This window comes from Pseudorasbora parva, chromosome 2, assembly GCF_024679245.1.
Source record: "Pseudorasbora parva isolate DD20220531a chromosome 2, ASM2467924v1, whole genome shotgun sequence".
Taxonomy (NCBI): Eukaryota; Metazoa; Chordata; class Actinopteri; order Cypriniformes; family Gobionidae; genus Pseudorasbora; species Pseudorasbora parva.
Genome location: NC_090173.1, coordinates 58,661,393 through 58,682,266, shown reverse-complemented (window position 1 = coordinate 58,682,266; position 20,874 = coordinate 58,661,393). Strand labels below are relative to the sequence as shown.

General features: G+C 38.8%; 2 protein-coding genes across 3 annotated transcripts; both read right to left on the bottom strand.

The window, feature by feature from the left end:
• Window positions 1–13,433: 13,433 nt before the first annotated feature.
• Window positions 13,434–15,170, bottom strand: LOC137049358 (zinc finger BED domain-containing protein 4-like). Its single transcript, XM_067427904.1, has one exon. The coding sequence runs from the start codon at window positions 15,168–15,170 to the stop codon at window positions 13,434–13,436; it is 1,737 nt and encodes a 578-aa protein (XP_067284005.1).
• Window positions 15,171–19,452: 4,282 nt separating this feature from the next.
• LOC137047625 (zinc finger protein 678-like) lies at window positions 19,453–20,612 on the bottom strand. Of its 2 annotated transcripts, XM_067425433.1 has the most exons (2): window positions 19,898–20,612; window positions 19,786–19,820 (listed from the first exon to the last, which is right to left on the bottom strand). In XM_067425433.1, the coding sequence occupies exons 1-2, from the start codon at window positions 20,610–20,612 to the stop codon at window positions 19,786–19,788; spliced, it is 750 nt and encodes a 249-aa protein (XP_067281534.1). The 2 variants fall into 2 exon arrangements, with proteins under 2 accessions (XP_067281524.1, XP_067281534.1); XM_067425423.1 differs by having other exon boundaries at window positions 19,453–20,612.
• Between the last annotated feature and the right edge of the window lie 262 nt (window positions 20,613–20,874).

Genomic DNA, 20,874 nt, shown 5'->3' with positions numbered 1-20,874 from the left:
TTGATGATTTAAATCAGGCATCCAATCCTGCTCCTGGAAGGCGTCTGTCCTGCAGAGTTTAGCTCCAACCCCAATAAAACACACTTGAACCAGCTAATCAAGGTCCTAATAGGCATACTAAGAAACTTCCACAGATGTGTTGAGGCAAGTTGGAGCGAAACTCTGCAGGACAGTGGCCCCCCAGGACCGACTTTGGACACCCTTGATTTAAACATTGGAACGCCATCAATGTTGATGCAGATGTCTATGATGTCTTCGTGGAAAGCAGGACTCTGGGCTAAAACTTTCAAAATGCCAGATGCAATACTAAAGTAAGTATATTCTCCACCACACATTTCAACTATCGCCACTCTTTTGGGGGTCTTCAGCTATGTCCTGGCATCCTTGGGGAGCCGATGTCCTTGGTGCCTTAGAATATCTAGCATTTAATTTAGTGCAGACCACTAGCACTTGTTGGTATTTACCCAAGCTGCAACTTCCTCACCCAGCTCATAGCAATTTCCTCTGTAGGATCCTCAGACATTTTGTCAACAGCCTCAGAGTCAGTGTGAGAAGACAGCACTAAGGCATCAGTAAGTCATAAAACAAGATGCTGCCATTGGCTGAAGGTGACAAAGAAGCAGTTTCATCTTGCTGGACTGAGCCCCCAGCAACCCATCTGCATTAGGGATTAGCATTTTAAGCAATAAAAATATTCAATGATAGCTGGGAATTATTTGATTTTTTTTATTCTGAATGCCAAAAGCAGTTTCATAAAACACCATGTTTGTACTTTTACATTTACATTTGCAAACTACTTCCTCTCATCGCTGCTTTTTTGTTGACCTATTCAGAGTCGCCCTCTGTCGTTTCAGGGTGCTTTCACAATTGGTTCGATTGCTGGACCAAGCCGAGTTCGATTGCTCCCCTGCCCCCGCTGGACTCTGTTGATATTATAGTTCAGAATCATCAAACAATGTTTGTTTAAAAAAAATCCTGAAACCTTAAAATTGATTGCCTATCTATACATTTTATTTTTTAAACAACTGAATCCTGGTGTCAATTACAGAGGACATATCGTAAAAAAAAAATTCAAAAAAAAAAAAAAAAAAAAAAATTCCAAAAAAAAAAAAAAAAAAAAAAACAGTTTCCAGGAGGTTAATATTAATACTGATTATGATTTAGTTTGATTATAACAATATTTGTCTAGTTTTAATACAATTCATTGCACCCGCAAAAAACGAAACAAAACACCATTAAAAAAACACAAACAATGAAAACTGTTAATAGTAACCATCGTAAATCACAAGTCGTTCAAAACAATATAATAACATGAATTAACAAAAACACTACAAAAATATAATAACAGAAATATATGATGAATAAAAGTATTTAACAAATATAATTGTATTTAATACTTTAAAATACTTTAAGTTGATATTGTCAAGTGGGTGTCACGTACACACAAAGGAAATGGTGCGAGGACTCAAGTGCAGAAAAGGATATATTTATTTATAACAAATAAAACATAAATACAAAACAAACACCCACGAGGGGGCAAAACACATAATAGAACATAAACTAAAACTCAAAACATACCAACAGAAGTCACTGGGGGAACGGGAGACGCAGACATTACACAAGGATCCAACACAGACTGACAAACACAAGGAGATTATAAAGGGAACAAACAAGGCAGATAATGAGGGAGAACAGGTGGGGCAAATAAACCAATAATCAGATAACAAGAAGGGCGGGGTTGACAGTAGACCGGAGACATGACAAAACCCACATGTGCACACAAGACAGGACAGGCATGTGACAGTGGGTAAGTGCACATTATATGCAAGTTTTTTGTTATTGCATGTGTGGATTACCACACAAACTGTTAAAAAATATGCTATTTATGTTTCATTGTATAAAAATGTTCACTTGCCCAAAATGAATATAATTAATAATAATAATAAATGAAAAACAAATGTATAAATTACTTTTTTTTACTTTAAATGTGTTATGTTTGTGCTTGAAAATAAAGATGATTTCCCAAAATTATCTTTAATTGGTCTTGTTATTTAGCATTTTAGGCTTATTTTCAGCATGTGTTTAAGTATGTGTAGTCTGCACATGTATTTGTTGCAAGTAATTGTTTAGATATTTTCTATTATAGTTCAGATGTATGGTAATTACTGCGTTGTGACTGCAGAACTTTTGGGGACAAAACAATCCTGCACCATGTTGAGGTTTTGTTATAAAGCACATGCAAACAGTATCAATGTAATTTAACATGGATAGTTAGTATGTTACTACCTTCAAAGCAATTGAAAAAAGTATTTTAGATGTATAAAAAACTATAAATAGATGTATCTGAAATACTGCCCATCCCTGGCTCTAACATATAAACATAGAAAAACTAACTCTTAGCGAACATAGCAAACACTTTTTTAAACTCACTTATTTAGACAAAAGGCTAAAGTGAATCTTTTCATCGATAAATAAAAATTGCACACAATGTGTTCTCTGCACACTTGGCTAGCTTCCCTGGGGCGTAGCTGATGCTACTGAATTGGACAATTTTCGTAAAGTACAGCTCTGCGATAGGGGCAAGCTGGGCCACTGTGGTCTGAAACAGGGGTTTTTAAACTGGGGTCCGGGGACCCCCAGGGGTCCTCCAGAAGGTTCTAAGGGGTCCCCAGAAAAATTCAGAGACTAAAAAGACACAGCAAATATAGATAAAGTCTAACGAATATTTTAATTGTTTGATTTTTAAATGTTTATCTCCTTTCTTGCCATTTAAATTATAGAATTGTATGTTTGCTTTGTGTCTTTAGTGAGTTTTTCTCACTATAGTCCCCTTTATCTTTCTCACTGGGATTGTAAGGCAGTTTTCTTAACATAGAATGTACGCTGCTTGCATACATTTATTAAAAAAATTATATAAAAACAATTTCTCTTCAGGTTTATACATCCAACATTAATGGCTAATTTAAGATGGGAAACATTTTATTGTAATTATAATGTCACACTTACTATTTATCTTACCGTTTAAATGTTTTTTCGTACATTAAAATATATGGATTTTAAAATGGGGGTCCCTTATAAAGGTTCATCATATTTGGGGGTCCTTGGCATCATAACCAACACCATCTGTTGTTCTTTGCTGGACTAGCAAACCGGATTAAAGGTTTTTCACCCAGCCCTGGGAATTTAGAGGAATTAATAATATTAATAATAATAATATTGGCCCCCTTTATATTATATGTACTTATGTCAAAAAGATTTTCTGAAGATTTTCTGTGCATGATCTGCAGGCGCGACTAATCGATAATTCGTTGTCAATGATTTTCCTTTTTTTATTATAAAATACGTAAAAACGTGTGCACAATAAGTGCATTGTGTAAAATGATAATGGTGTGTAGCACAGGAACAAACTGAAGAATTAGAAGATCTCAATAGAACATACATTTGAATGTACATTTTCAGGAATAACACAGAGCAACAAGGAAATCACACTCTAACATAAAGGTTACTGGACAAAGAATGAATGAACAGGGAAGAACTTAAATATCAAACAGAAGCCAGACAAATAACTAAACACTTAATAAGCTGAACAGAACTTAAATAACAAGGGTAATTATGGTGACAAAAGAAGTAGCGGGAAACTAAGACAAGGGAACATGTGACAGCACAAAATACAACTAAAGATCAGCAAACAGACAGACGTTTGTCACAGAGTGTTGTGCAGCAGAGATGAGATCCAGAACTTCCAAACAGATTTTACGAAATACTGAACAGAACACCAGATGTTAGACTAAAACAAGGAGTGACTAAACAAGAGGAACTCAAATGGCAACAGAAACGACATAATTAACAAGACACAGCTGAACTAAACTAGACTAACAAGGGAAACCATGGTAACAAACAAGTGGCGGGAAACTGAGAAAAAAGAACATATGGCAAGTGCAAAAGCACAACAGAAACAGACTACACGTGACAATGTGACACAAATGATTAATTTATATTTTATTACATAGTAGTTAAAGACACTTAATATGAAGAGAGTTCTTAATATCTAAAACCAAATGTGCATCTGTACCGTTCCCAAGAAAGAACAAAATCATATAAGTAATTTCTGGATTATGTATATAAAGGGCTGATGTTAACGTGTAAATTTAATTAAATATAGGTCATCTTACTTTTCATACAGTTGATTGGTACATAATGAAGCCTATAGAATTCAGTAGGGATGCACCGAAATCGGAAAAGAGGAAACCAAGGCCGAAACACTGAAAGAAATTATGCAAATTACTAGTAATTGTAACCAATAGTAACCATTGCATTTATGGCTATGACTGTGTAACTTTACTAAAAATCAAGGCATTGCAATTGCATAAATTAGTATTAAAGTTTCAAATAATAAATCAATTACAAATTATGTAAATTTTTATTTAGCACATTGCAACAATGCACAGTATAAGATAAAATTCAAACTAAAATATTTAACTTGACTTCACTCGTGTACATTAAATAATGACCTGCAGAAAGGTAAAAAAATTGAATAAAGTAATCAAATGTAAAATAACTGCATATTTAACTTTAAATTAAAGATTTATCCTCATTAAACTTACAAAAGCTATTCAATCAAGAGTAGTGAGTGATTCCTTATCTTCTGTTTTGCATTAAACAGACAACAGTAAAGGCTACTGCCCCTTTAAGAGGTAATCAAATGGTTATGTGTGGTCTTTCTCGACTGTACAAAGTTCTCTCAAAGGTCCCATTCTTCACGATTCCATCTTTCAAACTTTAGTTAGTGTGTAATGTTGCTGTTAGAGCATAAATAATACCTGTAAAATTATAAAGCTCGAAGTTCAATGCCAAGCGAGATATTTTATTTAACAGAAGTTCCCTTTCAAAGCCTACAGCCAGCGGCCGGTTTGGACTACACCGCTGCACTTCCTGCTGTAATGACGTCACTAGAACCGTTTGTTGACTAACGCTCCGCCCACAAGAACATGCAAAATAGGGGGCGTGGTCTTGTTGTTCTCCCACGTGGAAAAGAGCGCACATTCAGCGCTTGCATCTCCCCGTTATGGTAAGAGGCGGGACCTTTCCGGGCAAAGTGCGCTAAGCTGCTGTCCAATCACAACACGGGAAGCGCTGGCCCAATCAGAACTCGTTACGTGTTTCTGAAGGAGGGACTTCATAGAACAAGGAAATCATCAGGCCGTTTTTAGGACAGAGGAAACAGCGCTGTACAGATAAGGAAATTGTGTGAAAAATACTGTTTTTTTACACACGAAACATGAACTCATGTTATATTGCACACTGTAAACATAATCAAAGCTTCGAACACGCGAAGAACGGGACCTTTAAGGCATATTCAGACTATATCTGCTTGAAAAGTATGCCATCATGTCTCATCAAGATACTGTACTTTTTGCGTGAGTTTTTCCGCATAAGCACAAGACTTGAAAGAGAACTCAATATTTGCACGCTGTGAGAGACGTGTGCGCGCTTTCTGATGTTTGCACAGAGACAAATCTTCTCACAGCACGCGTGAGCTCATTCACGTCTTCTGCCTCTACACCCAGGTGATGACGGAGGAAATGACTGGTCATATTCGAACATACGGCAGCACTCGCATGCATTGAACAAAGTCTACAAATAGAGACCATTTTGCCCGTTTAAAAATAAAAATAAATTAGCGCAGTACGTGTATCCATCGACAGAAACATAAACTAAACATTATTTTGAAGTTAAAACCCATATTATAGATGCATCATCAGATGTGAGATAAAGCACATACGTCCACACCGCAGTCCGCAGACATGCTTTAGAAAAGCACGTGGAGGTCGCGGTTTCTATTTGCGTCATCACAACATTTCGGCCGTATTGTTTCGGTGATAAAAGTCTTTCGGCCAAAAACCGAAAATGCGCTTTTATCCCGTCGGTGATCTCCGAGGTTGTCATGCACAGGTGGGTTGCGCGCTTTCTTCTTCTTTCTTTTCTTTATTTATAAAGCACATTTTTTTATACAACCGAGGTTGCCCAAAGTGCTGTATATCAGTACTAAAACATAAAAATTAAAAACAAGTAATACACATACAATAAATTTAAAAAATAAAAAATAAAACAACCCCATCAGAAAACAACTAGGCCGAGGAATTAAAGGCGGTTTTTAAATAATGAGCTTTCAGCAAAAATTTAAAACTGGAAATGGACTGAGCTGATCGAAAGCGCTCGGCTTTCCTGGGAGGACAGAGACGGAGATACCGTGGTCGTTGCCTTTACTGAGGCAGAGGGGGCCACTTCCTGAACAATTGCCCAGTAAAAGACCATGCCTGGCAGAAAAAAAACTCAGATCTTTCAATTCATATTCTTGTGTATTCGACCCGCCATCCTAAATGAGCCCGTCTCTTGCGTGATACCCAAAATTTCAAATATTCCTATCAAATATGATTTATGACCTGTAAGGTTGCCAGAATAATAATCTTACACGGTGTGTTAATAGGCCAGAGGAGAACTGGTACCCCGACTGAGTCTGGTTTTCCCAAGGTTTATTTCCCAAGGGCCACTGTCGCCTTTGGCTTGGCTTGCTCAGTTGGGGACACTAAAATTATGATCAAAGTTATTCAACTAAATATACAAATAAAATAATTAATTAGGTCATATTTAATTCTATAAATTTTCCAAATCAAACACTTTGAAGCTGCTTATAAAAGCGCTATATTAATGATTGTAAAAGCGCTATATAAATAAATTTGATTGATTAAGAAATAGGAAGGCTACTGTGGATAAGACCTCATCCACTACTCTTCTTAAAGGGTCATGAAACCCCCTCTTTCAGCTCAAATCCACCTCGTAATCTTTTTGAAAAATGCTACTTAAATGGGCGTGCATGCCCGTGAAAAGAGGGGAGGGGGTGGGTGTGGCAGAGCGAGGCAGGGGAAGAAAGAGGGGAGCGAGCAACTGTCATCTATCAGTGCAGAGCAGTGGCCCATGCCAAATCTCAACAAAAATATGGGGTTAAACGTAACGAAAAGCAGGATTTTTAAAGCTGGCAAAATTAAAGTCCAATAAAATACACTGACAACCGTCTGTTTGACCATTTAAAGTAACCGAATGCCTTGCTACATATATTAGATTAATCGGAATTGTTTAAAATATAGAAATGCATACACAATTATTATTGTCATTTATAAATATAGAATTATGTTTGTATACACAGTATAAATGCATATTTTTTTAAAGAAAAAAAAAAAAATGATCGAAAAAAAACAACAACCGTTATGTACATATAGCCGAGATCTAACTTACGCGCGTCCCAGAACACCCATAATAAATATGGACAGCGACAGTGAAGACTACAGTAAAAGCAGTACAGAGGGCTCTGCTGAGGTGGAGGACTTTTCTCCTCCTGAAACCCCAGGGGAAGATGGTTCAGATAGCGGTGCAGGTCCTCAGCCCTATCAATTTGAACCGTTAGCTCCTGCCGTGATTGTGGAGGAAAATATGGTCGAACCGGAGACAGCGCGGATGGGAGATGTTTCAGAATGGTAGCTAACTAATCAGACCAAAAACAGGTCCAACCTGAAATTAGCATAACGTTTAAAGCCATGCAACACACGCGAATCTTTACACCAGGGAAACAAACACTTACGACCCATCATAAACTCCTCTCATCTACTCCGTGAACACGCAGACTGTCACTTCTGTCATTTGAAAGAACCACGTGCTGTCATGAATAATTAAGAGACGGTGTCTTCTCATAGGATAAGAAAACTCAGTCTCATTAATAATAATGAGACACCGATGCGTCACGTAACACTATTAGAGCGATGGTACGTCACAAGCTGTGACGTGGACGCAATGTAGTTTTTAAACCCGGAAGACGAAAACAGGGTGAAAAACATAAAAATTGACCAGATTCCCCTTTTAATTAAATCTAACAGATGCTAACATTATGTTCAATGATGTTCAACACACATACCTCTGTTAAAATCTCAAAAATTTAGCTGTAGGGTTTCATGACCCTTTAAGTCAAGTCCCACCCCTGTCAAGCACTCTTGGAATCTAGGCAGAAGGTAATTTTATGAACTTGTCTCTGGCTTGCACTCTCAACATACCCATCGTCCCATCGGACACTATTTCAGTCAGTGCACTCAACGGTCAGGAACTACCCACGATCACGCTCAGCACCAGTCCCCTGACACTTGTCACTTCTGGTAACCACACTGAACAGATTTTCATTCCTGCTCCTGGACGTCTTGTATCTGCTTGTTCGTCTGTGTCTCGTCCTGTTTTTCAGAGTGAGACAGCGAATTTGTCTAATGTGCTCCCTGAGTACCTCGACCTGAAGAAAGTGTTCAGTAAGTCCTGCGCTGCTTCTCTCCTCATCGTTTCTATGGCTGTGCTATAGATTTACTCCCAGGTAAGTCTTCACCTAAGGCCAAGATTTAGTCTCTTTCTGTTCCTGAAAGGGAGGCCATGGAGACATATATTTCTGAATCTCTACCCTCCAATTTCATCCCACCTTCCTCTTCTCCAGCGGGGGCAGGGTTCTTTTTTGTAGGTAAAAAGGATGTGTTTCGGAGACCTTGCATTGACTACTGAGGGCTGAATAACATCACAGTCAAGAATACTTAACCTTTGCTGTTGATTTCTCCAGGCTTTGAGAGGTTGCAGGGAGCATCTATTTTCACAAAATTGGATTTACGTAATGCCTATCATTTGGTTTACATCAGGTAGGGGGATGAATGGAAAACCATGTTTAATACGCCCAGGGACTATTTTGAATATTTGGTTATGCCCTTCGGGCTTTCCAACTCCCCAGAGGTTTTCCGAGCAATCATCAATAATGTGTTGAGAGACATGGTAGATCAGTTCATGTATGTATACCTGGATGACACATTGATTTTTTTTCTTCGTCTCTCTAGGAGCATATTCAACACGTCTGACGAGTGCTTCAGAGGTTGCTAGAGAATAAGCTTTTTTTCAAGGCGGAGAAATGTGCGTTTCTTGTTCAGTCTTTCTTTTCTAGGGTATATCGTCTCATCTGAAGGAGTGCGTATGGATCCTGACAAGGTTATGTCTGTGGTAGATTGGCCAAGTCCAGATTCCTGTAAGGCCCTACAGAGGTTTCTGGGGTTTTCCAATTTCTATCGGCGATTTATTCGCAACTTCAGCCAACTAGCCGCACATCTGACTGCCTTGAACTCTCCCAGAACGATTCTGGTGGTCCTGAGACAGTTTGCTAACCTCAAAGGTCAATTTGTTTCGGCTCCCATCTTAGTCGCCCCTGATCCCACACGTCAGTTCGTGGTAGAGGTCGACGCATCAGAGATGGGGTTTGGGGCAGTTCTTTCCCAGCGCTCTGCTTCAGATGATAAGATGCATCCTTCTGCGTTTTTGTCCCACCGTCTGACATCTGCCAAATGCAATTATGACATTGGTAACAGGGAATTGTTGGCCGGTAAAGTTAAGGTTGGAAGAGTGACATCATTGGCTAGAAGGGTCGGGGGTACCTTTTATAGTGTGGACAGACCATAAGAACCTAGAATATATAAGATCTGCTAAAAGACTCAACTCCAGGCAGGCTCGGTGGGCACTTTTTTTTGGACGTTTTGACTTTTCTCTCTCAACTCTTTATCTCGCATTTTTGATCTTTCCGAACGCCCATTTATTTCCAAGTTTATTTTGCCAGAGAAAAAATCTCTTCACTAGGGCTGAATGATTAATTGCATTTGTGATATCGCAATGTAATAAAAAAAAATGTTTTACCGCAAAGGGTGCGATTACAGTATGGTCACGTGACACACGAGGAGTCTGCAGAAGCAGCATCAACTTGGCACGTTATGCCTAGAGGAAAGAACAGTTTGTGTTTATTTGATCTAACATTGCGTTGGTCATACTATACAATAGAAGTGGAGAAAAGATTCTGTCTCCAATGATTCTGGACCAATTCTGAGCTTAGATTTTAACTGCAGGCGCGCAATGGTAATGTTTTAGAAACACACGTATTCTGCTTCCTTCCATTTCCTCTCTCTCTCTCTCTCTCTCTCTCTCTCTCTCTCTCTCTCTCTCTCTCTTTCTCTCTCACACACACACACACACACACACACACACACACACACACACACACACACACACACACACACACACACCATAAAATAATATTTCATAACATTTGGAAAGGTTGAAGCAAATCACAATGAAATTCGTGGGCTTCATTTCACAGGATATGCTCTGTGAGAGACTTTGCTTGTTTTATTATAATGACAAAGTATGATTTTTTTGTTTGGTCTAAACTAAATAAAATGCTGTAATTTTGTTACAAGCATTTTTTTTTAAATTAGCTCAAATTAAATTTCTGATTCTATACAAACTATATTTTTGAATAATACCTTAATCATATTTTCTTTAGCCACAAGAAAACATTTTACTATAATATTTATTTTTGCTTTGTTACAACTTAACTTTTACCATGAAAAAAAGCTAAACTTGCTTTAATATAAAAGAAAAATTTACATTTAAAATAAAACAAAAACATTGTCAGTACATAGTTGACTTAAGCCGGGTGCACACTGTGCGATTTTGGCCACGATTTGGCCGTCTGGGACAAATTTAGCAAATCCTAAAAGATTCCTCAGATCCTAGGCTAAAATCGGACGTCTTTGGTCGTTAGTTTGACATGTTCACCGGCCGCCGATTAATGAGCGCTGCGATCAAATTTTGCCTCAGACGAAATTCTGGCAGTGTCAGAAGATTTGGCACACAATCCTGCAGTGTGACTTCTCCTACGACGACCGTCAAATATCTCATATCTATATTTTCAAGACAAACTATGACCAAAACGAGTGCTAGAGATTTCTTTGTAGCCAGCATTTCAGTCCCGCATGTAATGCAGTTCACTGTCACTGAACGCGTCATTCACTGATGATATAAAACTCCGGACGGGTTTTCTTGCGCGCGTCCGTTTTTAGCACGCCTTCACTATCGTGCAGTCTGACATTAATGTCAACTGAGATCTTACAGTGTGACATGGCGATCATGTTCGTACAGTCTGACAAGGGACATTCGCAAAGGATTTTGAAAAATCGCACAGTGTGCAGGACCCATTACTATAAATAAAGACAGGAATATTCTCTCAAAAGACCCAAATGTTTATTATGATAGTTTTTTTATAAGATACATCACTGTTGTCAAATTGTGCTGCCTGTAAGGCAAGCCGGTATGCATTTTACACATCAACACTTGGGGAATAAAGTAAATGGTCTTTTCCAGACCTTTTTTTAAACCTTATGTAAACTTCCACTAAATGCAACCATGTTAATGCAAAACTGTTTCGTACACCTCTCCTTTAAAACTCTCTGTTAGTTATGTCAATAATGACTCACCCTAATATTGCTCCACACCCGTAAGACCTCTGTTCATCTTCACACACAGTTTAAGATATTTTATATTTAGTCAGAGAGCTTTCTGTCTCTTCATTGAAAACGTATGCACAGTATACTGTCCCTTTCCAGAAGGACCAGAAAGGTAATAAAAACATCATCAAAGTAGTCCATATGTGAAATCTGTGGGTTAGTTAGAATCTCTTGAAGCATCAAAAATACATTTTGGTCCCAAAATAACAAAAACTACGATTTAATGGCGTCTAGACATTGCTAAATAAAGTCGTAGTTTTTGTTATTTTGGGACCAAAATGTATTTTTGATGCTTCAAGAGATTCTAACTAACCCACAGATTTCACATATGGACTACTTAGATTATGTTGTTATTACCTTTCTGGTCCTTCTGGAAAGGGACAGTATACTGCATATACATGTTCAATGGAGGAACAGAGAGTTCTTGGACTAAATATAAAATATCAAACTTTTTCTGAAGATAAACAGAGGTCTTCTGGGTGTAGAACGACATTAGACGGAGTCATTAATGACATCATTTTCATTTTTGGGTGAACTAACCCTTTAAGACTTGTGCATGTGCATGTGTTATGAGCTCCTACAACTTTTGACAACTGAACTCCTTTCCACAAATTGTCATAGTGTCAATCATAGTGCAAACAATAAGTACAACCGTAATCAAAGTACTCAATATTCAAAGTGCAAATAGAGATAAAAAAATTCTTCAAGCATGATACAGAGCTAAGAGATGCATCTTAACTACATCTGATTGAGCAAACACTATATCATCACAGACAGTGAGAGTAATTACTTGGCTACAATCATGAGTTATTGGGATGACCTTGACAGTTGCCAAATCCTCAAGTTCCACCGTAGATGTCAAGTTCACTAGCTCATCTCCAAAGTCTCTGTCTTGGTATTGCAGTCCTAAATTGCCATTCAACCCACACACTTTCCGGACTTCATCCATAAGATGCTCCATTGACTCTGGAATGCCATGAGGGAGAATTAGCTTCCTGGTGTCATCGGGATTCAGAATAACCCGTGACTTGGCTGGCCTTTTGACTGCCAGGTCTGCCCATCCAAAAGGATCTTGTTGAAACAAGAAAAGAAACAATAGTATTATCTGTAGTACAAAATTGGGCATAACATCTTACATTAAATTCATATTCACAAATGAATTGATTAACAAATATATTTTGACAATTCTGGCAAAAATGAAATAGAAATTTCAGTCAATATCATTTAGGAAATTTTGAATTCCCCAAAAATGAGAGTGTGATGTTTATCTGCTGACCGCCAGGGTATCCGAGATGTAGGTGTGTAGAACACAAATGAAGATTTTTAACTCATTGCTCGTATAATGCATGTCAATGGGGTGTATTTCTATGAGAGTAAAAAACACACAGACATAGGGATCCATATTAAACCCTGTGGCTCGTGGAGACACATTGATGTCTTAAGACTAGGGATGCACCGAATCCACATTTTTGGGGTTCGGCCGAATACCGAATCCACTGGTTAAGATTCTGCCGAATCCGAAACCGAATACCAAATCCTACTCCCATCCCGTCCATTAACACAGCAAACACATTAATGAAGTAAACAATGTCCACAGGAGTGTATTTTTCATTCATTTTATTTTAACTGTAAAAAAAGAAAAAGACAAAAGAATAGGCAATGTTATGTCAGGATGACAAAGTGGGAAAAACTATTTTGACAATTAGCCTAACATAGGCTTGTTTATTTCAAGATCCAAATCAATATCCACAGTATTAGCCTTTTAGATTTATAATCCCATAAAGTTGGCTACAAACCAAAACCTTTCTTTAAAGTTAAACAATGCAAAGAAGTGTTTTTTTCTTCTTCTTTTTTTATCCAAATATGTTTGGCGACTTAACTGTATTATTTAACATTTAGGCTACTCAATAAACATAGATAATAATTAACATAAAGTAGGCTGTTGTTTTGTTTAGGCTACGATTAGAACAGTAGCCAAATATAACGAAAAATCTCAAACACCTCTCCTGTATAATAATTAAGCTATAAACTCTAACCTTTCACATGAAATGAGTTTCCTTTCAGGAAAACAAGACGCGCAGCGTTAACAGGTGACAGCCGGTTGCGAGTGTGGGGACGAATGTCCCCAGCCGTACTGAAAAGTCTTTCACTGGGCACAGAGGTTGGTGGCGCACAGAGGTAGACCTTTGCTGTTTTTGCCAGCAGTGGAAATCGCTGCTTATTTGTCTTCCACCACAGTAGAGGATCCTCTCTAAGAGGAATCAGAGGCTCGCTGAAAAAAGCGCTCATCTCCGCGTCAGCACCCAATGTGACTGCCTCAGTATTACAGCGGTACAGATCATCCCAGCCGCCCCAGATTCCTGAACAGTGCCGTTTGGTGCTAACTGTCGGGCCTTGTTCCTCCTCATGCTGTTCAGTTGCTTTAGTTGTAGGCTTAGCAGATGCGCCTTGATCTGATTCAGATAAACGAGATACAGCCTCCTGCACAAGCAACTTTGATCGACACTGTTCTGTTTCACTCCCCCAAATTTTCGCCTTGTACCTGGGATCCAGACTTGTTGCCACAACTAAGTTGCTATTCTGCTCGCTTCCCTCAAACCTATCCTGCAGAGATTTCAGCAAGCAGGTTTTCATCTGCTTGATTCCATGACCGTCTGTTTCATTGTGGATATAGCACTTCGACATCATCACAGCTGGCAGGACAGTGGATATACACGCATTTTCTGCGCTTATTTCTCTAGTCAACTCCTCGAAGGGCCTGAGCACCTTGAGAACATCCTCCATCAGAGTCCACCTCTGTGCATGAATATGTTGCATACCATCTGTCTCCGACACATAGATGTTTATGGCACGTTTTTGTTCTATTAAACGATCGAACATCAGATATGTCGAATTCCATCGTGTTGACACGTCCTTGATTAAATGGTGATTTGGCAGCCCAAACTCCTGCTGTAGAGCAGAAAGCCTCGATTTAGCACTTGAAGAGTGCCTAAAGTGACCAACAGTTTTCCTGGCCAGTGCGATCATATCAGAGACACTTTGTTGTGAGAAAAGACTGTCGTGGATGCATAACTGGAGCGTGTGCGCAAAACAGCCAACACTTGGAATCCCTGCCTCGGACATGGCTTTCTGCATGTTTGCAGCATTGTCCCTCAAGACCAGGGGACACTTGGTAACAGGTATGTCCCACGCTTTAATAATCTCTTTATTACACGCTTTAATAATCTCTTGATTTGGATCTTGCAGTGCATCTGCAATGTTTAACGCGGTGTGCCTTCCATCGAACGCTTCACATCGAAGAGTAGCATGTGTGCGCTTAAAATCCTCATTAATCCAATGTGAGGTCACACTGATGTAGGACTGTGTAGTGTACTCACAAGTCCGTATGTCGCATGTAAATGCAAAAGCATGTGCTTCGGCAACGTGTGCTTTTATGCGGGAGGTGATGGACTTGTGCATTTCAGTGATAATTTTGTCAGCAAAAAAGCGCCTGGATGGGATTTTGTAACGTGGCTCAAGCAGATGAAGTAGCTCGTTGAATCCATTGTCTTCCACTACACTATATGGCTGCAAGTCAATGTCTATCATTTTCCCAATTGCTGCATGAATGGCTTTCGCTCGTGTGTGATCTGAAGCCCACTGTTTGTTCAGTGTAGGGCTAGCAAAGCTGGTAATGGTCGTCTGATTAACACCAGTTTTTAGCTGTGACTGTCCGTCCTTTGCCGTACCTGAAGTTGCTGCGTTTTGGCTATTACTGTCTTCCTTCATGCACAACTCATATTCTTCAGGATGTTTTATGCGCAAATGTTTTAACAGCGGCGATGTTGTGTACTGTTTGGGGTCCTTTCCACCACGAGACAAATCGGCATTGCAAAGTGAACATGTTGCTCAACTTGAATCGCCTTCTTTTAACTGGAAGTACTGCCAAACTACACTTTTTCTGCTCACAGGTTCCATTTTTTCACTCTCACAGCCTACTGCATTCGTTCGAACAGTCCACCTGATAAACAAACACCTTCCCGTAATCGCCGGCTGCGTCATTACGTTGACCAGTAGCACGCATATTGCAGGTTCGGATCTACAATGCAAAAGTTAAAATAGAGTTTTGACAAAGAAGGTTTTATAAAAAGATACATCTCTGAAAGCCTGTGAAAAAGACTGTGAAATCACCTTTACCATAATGTAAGTGCATTAAAAATCTGGGTTTTTCCCATCCCCATACAACACAACTTCTCTGTCTTTCACTGCTCTTACAAGAACATCAGTCTCCTCGGCTGTGAACCGCTCCTGGCGTGCGCCTGGTAAATACGCCATAATAATAGCAATAGCAATAAAAATAGTAATGGAACTTGCGCACCTGCTTTTAAAGGGAATGTTGGATGACGCTCTGATTGGTTTATTCACGTTAAGTCCAAACCACACCTATGAATAATGAAGCTACTTCAGACCAACCCATTTTAGATTTGCGCTGGGCGCAAGAGCCATTTATCCCGCCGGGAAAATAGCAATAGCGCCGAGATCCGCCAACAAAGTTACTTGCGCTTTGCGCTTTGACACTTGCGTTTCAGATCGTTAAAATAGAGCCCAAGGAGCTTAAGAAGGGAAGAAATTAAGAGGGAACAGGAGGGACAATTGAAACCAATAACGTGTTAACAAGGGAGGAGGGATCTAACAGAGACAAGAGCACATGCTCAACATAACAAAACCCACATGTGCGCACAAGACAGGACAGGCATGTGACAGGAAGAAGCTGAAGAACTGAAACTAACAGCAAAAACATCAGAAACGGACATGATTCAGAGCAGAAATAACTGGGTATTTTCAAGACCATTATGAATTCAATTTAAGACCTATATCACGCAATAAAAAATGTATGAAGGAAATGCATAATAACGAAATTACTTGCAAAGCTAATTAAAGGGGTACTTCAGCACTGGGAAGGTGAATGTGTATTTAAACTGGGTCATATGTTGTAGAAATGTGGAATATTTTTAATTTGGTGCCTTCTAGACTAAGAAAAGACAGAAAATGTATTTTTGTCTCATGTGGATGAAAGATGACAACTCCCAGAATGCACTTGCTTAGCTGCCCTACGAGGCCACTCCCAAAGCCACAGCTACTGGTTATCACTTGTCCACTGCGGCAACGCCCCAGTATCGTTTTTATTTTAATAGTAATTAAATCATTTTCAGTTAGAGAATAGACACTACAATTAAAAACTGAACGTGTCCTTGTGAAATATGCAAAAGCTGTGTTTACACCTTGGTTATTACTGCATTATTAATTTAAGTGCCCCAAGTAGTTTTTAAGAGGTTGTGAATAGACGTCCACTGATGTCTTTTACATATCTAGTCAAGCAAGACTAGCAGGAAAAAAAAACAGGAATTATCTTTATGAAATAAACAATTTGTATGCAAAGTAAATATATTTACTTTATCTTATTTACATAAATTATAATCACAAAGTGCCCATGTGGTTAAAGGTCCCATTCTTTGCGATTCCATCTTTCAAACTTTAGTTAGTGTGTAATGTTGCTGTTAGAGCATAAATAATACCTGTAAAATTATAAAGCTCAAAGTTCAATGACAAGCGAGATATTTTATTTAACAGAAGTTCCCTTTCAAAGCCTACAGCGAGCGGCCGGTTTGGACTAGCTGCACTTCCAGGTTTAATGACGCAACTAAAACCGTTTGTTGACTAACCCTCCGCCCACAATAACACGCAAATTCAGGGTCGTTGTCCTTTTGCTTTCGCTGTTTTTGTAGAGTGTGTTTGTCGCCATGCCATTGAAACAGTGTTATTTTCATCCTGGAGTCAAATCACCTTTGTTTGGCCTTCCCACGGACGCTGTACGTAGAGATCAATGGCTACAGTTTATGATTAACTCGGTTCCGGAAAATTATAATCACAATTTAAAACTATGTGCAGCACATTTTGCTGAGGAATGCTTCCTCAATCTCAATCAGTTTAATGCCGGATTCGCAGAAAGATTATTCTTAAAAGATGACGCAGTTCACTCTTTGTCTGGAGAAGGCGTTGTTTATGGACCACAACCGGTAAGTGTATTTTATTATTTAAGTTGGTCCATTTAACAGTTTATGTAACTCATTACTGTCACAATTCACCAGTGTGAGTGCCCGTGATCACCACCAGAGGGCACTCCAACCCGGACTGTCACTCCATCACAAACTACATTACCCATAATCCTTGGACTCATTAGCACTCACTGTTTACACCTGTGTCTCATCACCTCATTACCTCTGCCTATATAGCCTGGTTATCTCTGTCATTCATTGCGAAGTCTTGTTTAGTGTCACAACTGCATTTCTGAGCGTTTATCTGGTTTCATGTATCTTGGTCTTTGATTTCTTGCCATCTCTGTGGATTACCCTTTTGCCTGTTCCTTCTGTTTTGTTTGCCTTTTTGGACTGATTTCCTGTTATGACCTTTTGCCTGTTCTATGGACTACGACTTTGGATTACCCTTCAAGAAATACTGCGTTTGGATCTTCAACCAACCTTCTGTCTCAGAACAGTTCGTTACAATTACACAAAGTGCAACGCTGTTTAGCTTTGATAACTAACGTTAGATGGTAAATGAAACTAATCCGAAAAATTTAGCATATAAAAGTGTAGTAATTCATTGACACCATCGATTGTTGGTGTTTGTAATGATCAGTTTAAACTACTGAATAGACAGCTTACCATTCTGAAACAACCAGCAAAAGTCTTTCCTGAGCAGGTTGTAATCGATCCTCTTCGATATTCTCCGGGTCTGATTCCGGCTCAAATTGATAAGGCAATATAGACATTTTTGCAATAACAATGAGCGCGCGTATCTACACGTTATGGTAAGAGGCGGGACCTTTCCGGGCAACGTGCTAAGCTGCTGTTCAATCACAGCGCGGGAAGCGCTGGCCCAATCAGAACTCGTTACGTGTTTCTGAAGGAGGGACTTCATAGAACAAGGAAATCATCAGGCCGTTTTAGGACAGAGGAAACAGCGCTGTACAGATAAGTAAATTGTGTGAAAAATACTGGGGGTTTTTACACGCGAAACATGAACTCATGTTATATTGCACACTGTAAACATAATCAAAGCTTTGAAAACACGCGAAGAATGGAACCTTTAAGTGCTTGTAAAGTCCAGGATGGAAAACTTTTACTTCAAATATCCTAAAGCAGAATATTTTACTTTACTGCACTTCATTTCATACTGAATATCATTTAATACTTAGTCACGTCCCTGGACGTCTAAATGCTTCGTCTTTTGGATGTTTAAATGTGTTGCTTCATAATTTAAGTGTATATTAGCCTGCATATAAACTAATCACACATCTATTGTGACATCGTGAAAGGCAATCAATTATATCTTGAGGTTTAACACATCTTGACAAAGGTTTTAAAAATGTCCAAAATCGGTCCAGTCAGACCTGAACGTCCATACAAGCTTTTAATTATTTATATATCTCAAACAAGAACACATTGTGGACATAAGCAAATAAGAAGCATGTTCTGATTTAGCAGATTTTATTGTTTTTGAACAGCCACAACGTTTTCTCTTTATTTTTCATTAAAAATCAAGTCTTTGTAAAAGGATGTATTTTCTTCATCGTCTTGAATGAAAGGTAGAACTCCAGGTAATGTTAAAAAGACTGGCTAATTCATCTGGATTCACACAAGAAGATCTGGCAGAAGAGGAATTAAAACATCTAAAAACCAATAAAACCAAGTGAAACACTAAATCCAGAGTATGACCCATCTGATGTGTAGGGCTGGGTATAAAGCTCCATACTTTTTAGGCACTGACCGAATTGCCTCAATAACATTGACTATAAATTTGTTTTGCCAAAATGGTACAAAATTTCAATACCTAAGGTGTTAAGTAGTCAAAGTAGTCAAGCCCTCCATGTGAGGAAGATTTGAGTACAGTATGTGTGTGTAAGCCACTGATGACTTAACATCTCATAATAACGGCTCCATGTCTCGTAATGAGACACTTTACTGTTATGATGAGAATTTCCAATATATATATATCTATCTATCACAAACTAACTTTCTTGCTCAGCATATACAGATGAACTAATTATTTCAGACTGTGGTGATGTGGTTTATCCTCTGCATGGATCTTCATGTGTCTCTTGAAGGAACTTTTAATAGTGAAACTCTTCCCACACTGATCACACTTGTGTGACTTCTCTCAGGTGTGAATCCTCTCATGTGTTTTCAGATGTGATGACTGATTGAATCTCTTGTCACAGTGTGAACACTTGTAAGGTTTCTCTCCTGTGTGAATCCTCTCATGTTTTTTCAGATGTGATGACTGACTGAATCTCTTGTCACAGTGTGAACACTTGTAATGTTTTTCTCCAGTGTGAATCCTCTCATGTGTTTTCAGATTTGATGACCGATTGAATCTCTTATCACAGTGTGAACACTGGCAAGGTTTCTCTCCTGTGTGAATCCTCTCATGTGTTTTCAGATCTGATGACTGACTGAATCTCTTGTCACAGTGTGAACACTTGTAAGGTTTCTCTCCAGTGTGAATCCTCTCATGTGTTTTCAGATCTGATGACTGATTGAATCTCTTGTCACAGTGTGAACACTTGTAAGGTTTCTCTCCTGTGTGAATCCTCTCATGTTTTTTCAGATGTGATGACTGATTGAATCTCTTATCACAGTGTGAACACTTGTAAGGTTTTTCTCCTGTGTGAATTCTCTGGTGTTGTTTTAAGCTGTTTGCTGTGGTAAAAGTCTTCTCACACTCAAAGCACATGTACTCTCTCACACCAGTGTGTTTTTTTTTATGTCTATGTAAACTTTGCCAATATGAAAAACTCATTCCACACACAGGACATGAATATGGCTTCTCCTTCGTATGAACTCTCAGGTGTTTCTTCAGGGCTGATCTATCAATAAATGTTTTGCTGCACTGATCACATGCATATGGCTTCTCTCCAGTGTGGATCTTCATGTGCCTTTTAAAGTTTGCTGATTGACTGAAACTCTTCCCGCATTGATCACATTCGAATGGCCTCTCTCCAGTGTGAACTCTCATGTGAATCTCAATATGTTTTGGGCATGTGAACCTCTTCCCACACTGAGCACAGGTGAAAGATTTCTTGGCTCTTCTTTTCTTTATAAATGTCTTTTTGGTCTTTGAGCGACTCAAAGGTTTTTCTGCAGGTTTGACATGATGTTCCTCCTCCATTTCACTCAGTTCTTCACTCTCCTCGTTCTCTTCCATCAGGTCTGAAGTCAAAGAAAAACTGTTTAATTCCATTTCAAGAACATCAAAGTAATTATCAGAGAGAAATATGAAGTGAAAGGACATAAAACATTAATTAGTTTGATGCATTGTTATACATTAATTGAAACTTTGCATACATTGGGTACATTGATCTGCCAGCTAATATTTAAAAAATAAATTAGGCACAGATCTAGTTTCTGTAGAGAAGGTTCAATAACACAAT